Here is a 9,054-nt window from a genome sequence, read left to right as displayed (position 1 = left end):
GGTTATACAAACAGTTCCATGTTTTCTAGTGGTGAAAATGCCCAATATAATTTAAGCAATTTCCTTTAGCATTACTTATGGCTTTTGGGATATGTGGTAATATTGTGATGGTGTATTCTGAGAGAATCCCCATATTTCAGAAGATTTGTTAAAATCTTGAAACATTTTATTTTGAACATGAACTTTTTCCCTTTTTTAGCAATTCTTTAACTAAACAAGCTTCTGTTCAGCTAAAGCAAAAACAAAGTGTCTTTGTCTCATGAAATACATTTCAGCTTGTAGGTAGTTATGTGAAATTTGATGCACCGTTTGCCCATCTGAATTGCAGCAGAACACTGAAAATAGAGGCAGCTCGTAGAACGACTACTAGGATAAAAATCTAGACATACCGAGAAATACAAACAGACGCAAATTTAAATGCCGCCCTAATCCTTATGTCCTTTAAAAAAAGAAGTTTATTTTTGAATTATGTAGCACAATCACCACTGACAGCAATACAGCTCTCTTAAAGAACAAAACAATCTATATGCATCATTTAACAAATGGAATACTCTTCTTTGGCCTGAGAAGCTACAGAGGTACTGCTGGCCAAACAGCATTGTAGAATTCATTCTACAATCAACATGTAGAGTAGTGATTGAGTAGAGGCATTTTTTTGTGTTTTCTATGACTGTCTAAAACTGCTCCCTATTCACTAGTTTGTGTGTGGTGCACTACTTTTGACCAGGGCTTATAGGGCTGTGGTCAAAAGTAGTGCACTATATATAGGGAATAGGATGCCATTTCAAAGACTCCCTGTTATGTAACTGCAATAAGGTAATGCCCGGGTCTGCCTAAACATTAGTTTGCTCTCTCTTTCTGCCAAAGAGCAAACTGACCTTTGCAGTTATAATGCATTGTTTGACATGAACATATTACCCCTTAAATGTCTAATCATCATGATCCAGACTAGTCATAACATAACCCTTGTTTTTAGACATTTATACCTGGAATGGTACCATGACTCTAAAATGGGACAGTTGACGCTTGTTGAAAATCCAGCACACATGCAAAGACTAAGGTACTCCATCGTTTGGAACAGAAAGTTCATATTAAACTTGAGGGGCTGCAAACGCCTGGCTCCATTTGTGATGCAGAATTTCTTTCTACTGAGGTATGTCACAATGACTGATGACATTAGGGAGAGGCCTGGTGCCCAAATGGATGTACAGTACCTTGTGAAAGTATTCACCAACCCCTTGGCCATTTTTCTTATTTTGTTGCCTTACAACCTGGAATTAAGATTTATTTTTTGGGGAGGTTTGTATCATTTGATTTACACATACCTTTTTTATTTATTTATTGTGAAACAAACAAGAAATGAGAAACAGAACTTGAGCGTGCATAACTAGTCACTGCCCCAAAGTCGATACTTTGTAGAGCCACCTTTTGCAGCAATTACAGCTGCAAGTCGCTTTGGGTACGTCTCTATAAGCTTGGCACATCTGGCCACTGGGATTTTTGCCCATTCTTCAAGGCAAAACTGCTCCAGCTCCTTCAAGTAGGATGGGTTCCGCTTGTGTACAGCAATCTTTAAGTCATACCATAGATTCTCAATTGGATTGAGGTCTGGGCTTTGACTAGGCCATTCCAGGACATTTAAATGTTTCCGTTTAAACCACTCAAGTGTTGCTTTAGCAGTATGCTTAGGGTCATTGTCTTGCTGGAAGGTGACCCTCCGTCCCAGTCTCAAATCTCTGGAAGACTGAAACAGGTTTCCCTCAATTTCCCTGTATTTAGCACCCTCCATTATTCCTTCAATTATGACCAGTTTCCCAGTCCCTGCCAATTGAAAAACTTCCCATAGGGTTCTTGGGGTGTTGGGTTTGTGCCAGACAGCATTTTCCTTGATGGCCAAAAAGCTCAAATTTAGTCTCGCCTGACCAGAGTACCTTCTTCCATATGTTTGGGGAGTCTCCAACATGCCTTTTGGAAAACACCAAACATGTTTGCTAATTTTTTCTTTAAGCAATGGCTTTTTTCTTGACACACTTCTGTAAAGCCCAGCTAAAGTGGTCCTATGGACAGATACTCCAATCTCCGCTGTGGAGCTTTGCAGCTCCTTCAGGGTTGTCTTTGGTCTCTTTGTTGCCTCTCTGATTAATGCCCTCCTTGCCTGGTCCATGAGTTTTGATGGGCGACCCTCTCTTGGCAGGTTTATTGTAGTGCCATATTATTTCCCTTTTTTAAATAATTAATTAAATGGTGCTCTGTGATGTTCAAAGTTAAGAATATTTTTTTATAACCCAACCCTGATCTGTACTTCTCCACAACTTTGTCCCTGACCTGTTTGGAGAGCTCCTTGGTCTTCATGGTGCCGCTTGCTTGGTGGTGCCCCTTGTTTAGTGGTGTTGCAGACTCTGGGGCCTTTCAGAACGTGTATACTGAGATCATGTGACACTTAGATTGCACACAGGTGGACTTTAATTATGTGACTTCTGAAGGTAATTGGTTGCACCAGATCTTATTTAGGCGCTTCATAGCAAAGGGGTTGCATACATATGCATGCACCACTTTTGTTTACTTGTTTCAAAAATGTCAAAAATAATATTTTTTTTTTACACTTCACCAATTTGGACTTTTTGTATGTCCATTACATGAAATCCAAATAAAAATACATTTAAATGACAGATTGTAATGCAACAAAATAGGAAAAACACCAAAGGGTTGAATACTTTTGCATCGCTCTGTATGTCACGCAGTTGAGGGTCGAGTGTAGAGACAAATGGGTTTGGTTGAGTCAGTCGTCCTGATAAGCCCTTGTCAATGGACGAGAGAGAAATAACTTGGTCACAATCTCCAATTTGTTTAATCACACTTGATTTTATTTTGAGGAGGATAGCAGCCTACATGAGAATTAACTTGTAATATTTGTCATAAACATCTGGATGTTACCATGAAACAGTCTACCTACACTGCTCACTAGATAGTGTAGCCAATCAGGCCAGGGTGACTACTAAATCAAATTTTTATTGTAGTGAGCATCTAGCGTTCAAATGTTTTTATTAAATAAACTATTACTCCGATTTTAACTGGATGCTTCTGAAAACTCCCAACTTAGACAAGTTTCCAATTCTAGCTGAAGTTACTAGCCACAATCATTAAACTAGCTAGCTAGCTGAAGGGCTCAGGACGACTAGCTGCAGCTGAGCTGTGGTCAGAGCATTTCTTATTATTCTGTATGTAATTTTAGTATGTTTTAGTATATGTTTGAACGTCCATCACCAATTTCGTATGTTACGAATTTCAATTCTTATGTTAATAATTTGCTAAAACGTACCATATGTGACGAATTTGCAAAATGTATGAAACAAATTCAAGCTAGGTGGCTAACGTTAGGGTTAAGTTCAGGAGTTAGGTTAAAGAGTTAGCTAACCCTTCCCCTAACATGAAAAGTAGTAAATCAGTTAGTTGCTAATTAGCTCATTTGTCTGATTCGAGCTCGCAGCCTTTGGGTTGATTGTATATCGAACGTCTATCACCCATCCACCCCAACCAACTACCGTACTTTTTGTTTTTGCCATTTGTCTTATGTAACTTATCATACTGAGTGTCTCGGATTTTCATTTACTATGTTACGTCTAGTCTAAGACCAGGTTTCCGACTGAACCAAATGTTTGTCTCCACTGCTCTTGCTGCTCGACAGACATCAATTTGGGCACCAGCGTGTCTGTATAGCCTCTCCCTTAGGGACATGTCTTTTCATTCTGCTCATATTGAGTATGTTGTACTGGTGTAGTCATCCAGGGTATAAGGTCCATACAACAACAACATGGTACAGTGCATTCGGAAAGTATTCAGACCCCTTCACTTTTTACACATTTGGTTTCATTACAGCCTAAATCTAAAATGGATTAAATAAAAATGTACTCAAGTCTACACACAATGACAAAGCTATGAGACTTAAAATTGAGCTCAGGTGCATCCTGTTTACATTGATCATCCTTGTTTCTACAACTTGGAGTCCACCTGTGGTAAATTCAAATGGAAAGCCACACACCTGTCTATATAAGGTCCCACAGTTGACAGTGCATGTCAGAGCAAAAACCAAGCCATGAGGTCAATGGAATTCTCCATAGAGCTCCGAGACAGGATTGTGTCGAGTCACAGACCTGGGGAATGGTACCAAAACATTTTCTTAACATTGAAGGGTCCCCAAGAACACAGTGGCCTCCATCATTATTAAATGGAAGAAGTTTGGAACCACCAAGACTCTTCCTAGAGCTGGCCGCCGGGCCAAACTGCGCAATCGGGGGAGAAGGGCCTTGGTGGGCAATCGGGGGAGAAGGGCCTCAGGGAGGTGACCAAGAACCCGATGGTCACTCTGACAGAGCTCCAGAGTTCCTCTTTGGAGATGGCTGTCCTTCTGGAAGGTTCTCCCATCTCTGCAGCACACCACCAATCAGGCCTTTTATGGTAGTGGCCAGATGGAAACCACTCCTTAGTAAAAGGCATTTGACAGCCCGCTTGGAGGTGGCCAAAAGGCACCTAAAGGACTCTCTGGTCTGAAGAAACCGATATTGAACTCTTTGGCCTGAATGCTAAGCATTACGTCTGGAGGAAACCAGGCACCATCCCTACGGTGAAGCATGGTGGTGGCAGCTGTGAGTAATTCCGTGTTTACCTGATTTTGTTTGATATTTAACAATTATATATTTGAAAAAGAGTGGGACATTTCTGTTCTAATGATATGTTTTTATGGTCTACACTCTAGCTCCTTGCAGCTAATCTAAGCGTATGGTCACTAGAGAGAGCTTGAGCTGACCGTTGACTTGGTGATAAAACCTAAAGACTGCATTCTATAGACAAGATGTAAAGGATAAAATAAAAGGATGATTTAGAAACAAAGCCGGGTTGGGGGTTAAAACGGCACCAGGTGCAGATAATCACAAGATGAACCCAAAGTGTCTGAGTCTCCTGATCTGCATGGGAGGGGTGGAACCAGCCATGACTAAGCATTTAATGTCGGCTATATAAGAACCAGGATTCCTCTGGAAGGTTAAGCTCTCTGCAACACACACTTCAGAGTGTGCGGTCGACCAGCTTCATTATTGCAATAATGAATCAATGTTAAAGATTGATTTGTTTGAATAATTGTCCAAATCTCTCTCAGTATACATGAATTTCCACGACACAGCATCATGCAGTGGGGATGTTATTCAGAGGCAGGGACTGGGAGACTAGTCAGGATCGAGGGAAAGATGAACGGAGCTAAGTATAAAGATCCTTGATGAAAACGTGCTCAGGACGTCAGACTGGGACGAAGGTTCACCTTCCAACAGGACAACGACTAAGCACACAGCCAAGACAACGTAGGAGTTGCTTTGGAACAAGTCTCTGGACGTCATTGAGCAGCCCGGACTTGAACCTGATCGAACATCTCTGGAGAGACCTGAAAATAGCTGTGCCGCAACACTCCCCATCCAACCTGACAGAGCTTGAGAGGATCTGCAGAGAAGAATGGAAGAAACTCCCCAAATACAGGTGTGCCAAGCTTGTAGCGTTATATCCAAGAAGACTCGAGGCTGTAATCGCTGCTAAAGGTGCTTCGACAAAGTACTGAGTAAAGGGTCTGAATACTTATGTAACTCATATTTCCCTATTTTTATAAATTAGCAAAAATGTCAATACCTGTTTTTGCTTTGTCATTATGGGGTGTTGTGTGTAGATTGAGGGGGATTTATTTTATTTTATACATTTTAGAATAAGGCTAACGTAACAATAGAAAAGGTCAAGGGGTCTGAATACTTTCCGAATGCATTGTATGCCATTGCTGTAGTCATCCATAGTAGAAGGTTAATTTCAGTTCATGAGGTCATGACAGTTTCGGATAGTTTCATACAGGAACATGTTATGCCATTAGAAGTAACCCTGCACTAATGACAAATATTGCATAATGACAAAGTCCAGGGAGCCTTTTCTCAGCACATTTTCCATATAAAAATCTTACATTAAGTAAAAATGTTTTACTGATCAACAGCTGATGTTATGGCCCTTCTTTAGGGCAGCATAAATTGAAAATGAGTAGCAACTGTTTGTTGCATGGATGAGCACTTAGCCCTAAGCATAGACAGAATACTGGTTTTTGTTTGTGGCAGGCACCAATATTGATAATCCGATAGATTATAGATTTATGCCCACTACAGTTTTTCTTTTTTTGGGGGGGGGGGGTAAAATGATCGAAGTTAAGACTTAGTATGTGTGAACGCCCTTAGACCTAGTCATGTTAAGGTGACCATAATGATCAAACTAATGGCCGCCCTGGCACCATCCATATATAAAAGGGCCTACTCAGAGGGCTAAGCCACAATCTCAGTTGTGTGTTACTGTATCTTCTTCTTCTGGACAACAGGGATGCCCAGGCCCATTGTGCTTTTCCCAGATAGGAGTGGGATGATTTTGTCAAAGAGCAGGATGCACATTGCCATGCCTGTGAATATAGATAGATAGAGATTATACAGGGTACACTTGGGAGCAAGTTTTTCCTCTGTAGTCCAGCCCTGTCCCAAACCCCAGGGCAGGGTGAAACTCAATTGTCTTACACAAGAACCCATTTTTCTAGCCTGGTACCTCATTGTCATGCAAATGACCATAGGCTTTGAGCTAGAAGCATACGAGCCAGCAAGATACCACCCTGCATCCCACCCTGAAGCTAAGCAGGGTTGGTCCCTGGATGGGAGACCAGATGCTGCTGGAAGTGATGTTGGAGGCCCTCTTTCCTCTGGTCTAAAAACATATCCCAATGCCCCTGGGCAGTGATTGGGGACATTGCCCTGTGTAGGATGCTGTCTTTCAGATGGGATGTTAAACGGGTGTCCTGACTCTGTGGTCACTAAAGAGCCCATGGCACTTATTGTAAGTGTATTCACCACGGTGTCCTGGCTAAATTCCCAATCTGGCCCTCATACCATCATGGCCACCTAATCATCCCAGGCTTCCAATTGGATCATTCACTCCCCCCCGTAACTATTCCCCAGGTCGTTGCTGTAAATGAGAATGTGTTCTCAGTCAACTTACCTGGTAAAATACAAAAATTGTATAGCACAAACCGTTCTGGGACCAGGCTACCATTTCTCTATCCTAGTGGAACCAGAACGATATCACGACAACTCACATTCTGTTTCACTTCACGTATGACGAAGTGTGAGCGCTGTTGTCAGTCTGGTTGTCCAGGCTACCATTTCCTTTACAGCTAGTAGGAAAAATAGCACAAGTACTTTACCTATGACTGGTCCTAGCCAGTAGACAAAAGCATATTCCAGGAAGGTGTGTCCACTGCAGGGGAACTGGACGGAGAAGGCCATGATTGGGTTGAAAACAGCCCCTGAAATATGACCCCCTGAGATTGGGGGGAGTAGAGGGTGAAAGTTAATTGACATCTCAGTAGGATAGTTCCTCTCATGTTCATATAGGTTAGTGTAAATGCATACATACACCCATGCCCCCCTTCTCTCCTTGCCTGCTTACACACAATCCAAGTCTCCATTTCTATTCCAGTCCCAAGTCTAGTAATTGCAAACAAATTCAATTAGCTTAATTGAAGTATAAATGACATGAGGGCACAAGCAGATAACTAGGCTATTATACTTCTGACTTATTAAAGTGTGGCGATGATCATAATGAAAATCCATTTGACAAACCTGAGTAAACCAGTGATGTAATGACAGCAGCGATGACAGGGGCGTGGAATCTCTCGTCTAGTTTATGAATGTGGAGGACTGCGGCTTGGACAGCGAAAGTGCAAGCCAGCTCCACACCAGCGGCCTCCAACAGGGACCCATTGATGGGACTGAAGCATTTAAATCCGAACCTTTTGTGCCTGAGGTGGTGGTCGGATAGACCCAAGGACCAAATGTGGGGCACGAGGAGCTGCGCAGCTTTCCCACCTATAAACATACAAGTTATGCGCGCCACCGCAGTTTTCCCTGTGATATTCTTGCGGTAAACGTTCTCGATAGCACCATTTGGGTTGGCGAACGCCCCGTGAAAAGTTATTACGTGGACCACCGTGATTATGAAAGTCAGTGTGAGTGCTATATGTGGTTCGATTCTGCCAACTTCGCCCAGGACTTTGAGTTCGTGCGTACATGCACAGAGCTGGTAGGTCGAGACAATTTCCACTAGGTAAATCGCATAATCCTTGCCAGAGAAGAGGCGCGAGATCAGTCTGCGCGTCGCCTCGCAGAGAAGTACTGTTGTCGCCAATAGTGCCAGTGAAATCCCCAAGTCTGTCATTCTCGGAGAAATTCGTTTTTTCGTTTATTTTTCCGCTTCTCTCAACAACCGTAAATTTGGGTAACTTAATGCACCTCTCTGTGTAGTCAGTGACAACATGTATCAAAGTCCTCCGCCGCGAGCCGAATGGTTAGCTCGACAAACGGAAGTTGCTTTCACTATTTGTGTCCGGAAGAACAGCAGAGGGCGCACCACACACACAATTAAAGTAGCCATGCCACATATCACAATTCAACTATGATTTATTTATTAGGATGTATCCATTCCAGGGGCTTTTTTTATTTTCAGACTTAGCACATTATTAAAGGCACAGACTGGGATATTTTCTGCTGTTCAATGGAATTTCAATTAATGATATACCCATTGATATTGTGGCGACAGGTAGCTTAGTGGTTAGAGCGCTTGGCCATTAACCGAAAAGTTGCTAGATCGAATCCCCGAGCTGTCAAGGTAAAAATCTGTCGTTCTACCCCTGAACAAGGCAGTTAACCCACTGTTCCTAGGCCGTCATTGTAAATACGAATTTGTTCTTAACTGACTTGCCTAGTTAAATAAATTGATTATTGAAGAAAATAACTTCTACTTGCCTTAGGCTATACGGTTGTATTACCCAATGTTTCGTTTTTAGTTGTCTTTTCAAATGAATATGCTCCAGATTTGTAAAAGTATAATGATAGCTTACTTGCTATCAGATAATATGTAACAGCTACACATATCCATTCAACGTTCAGAAAAGGAATACATTCCTATTCTGTAAAGGATACAATGTATCCTTTACAA

The 9,054-nt window shown here is 41.9% G+C and overlaps 1 protein-coding gene across 1 annotated transcript; it reads right to left on the bottom strand.

Moving 5' to 3' along the window:
* Positions 1-429: 429 nt before the first annotated feature.
* LOC111950465 (aquaporin-11) lies at positions 430-8,426 on the bottom strand. The gene is made up of 3 exons (XM_023968070.2): positions 7,680-8,426; positions 7,262-7,378; positions 430-6,469 (listed from the first exon to the last, which is right to left on the bottom strand). The coding sequence occupies exons 1-3, from the start codon at positions 8,272-8,274 to the stop codon at positions 6,363-6,365; spliced, it is 819 nt and encodes a 272-aa protein (XP_023823838.1). The 5' UTR covers positions 8,275-8,426; the 3' UTR covers positions 430-6,362.
* Positions 8,427-9,054: the final 628 nt, after the last annotated feature.

This window comes from Salvelinus sp. IW2-2015, linkage group LG23 (assembly GCF_002910315.2).
Source record: "Salvelinus sp. IW2-2015 linkage group LG23, ASM291031v2, whole genome shotgun sequence".
Classification (NCBI taxonomy): Eukaryota; Metazoa; Chordata; class Actinopteri; order Salmoniformes; family Salmonidae; genus Salvelinus; species Salvelinus sp. IW2-2015.
This window is presented reverse-complemented; position numbering and strand designations above follow the sequence as displayed.

Coding starts and splice junctions, on each gene's coding strand:
- LOC111950465 (XM_023968070.2), bottom strand. CDS start 8,274: ATGACAGACTTGGGGATTTCACTGGCACTATTGGCGACAACAGTACTT. Junction 7,379..7,679: donor TACATCACTGGTTTACTCAG/GTTTGTCAAATG, acceptor CCCCAATCTCAG/GGGGTCATATTTCAGGGGCT. Junction 6,470..7,261: donor CTGGCTAGGACCAGTCATAG/GTAAAGTACTTG, acceptor CTATATTCACAG/GCATGGCAATGTGCATCCTG.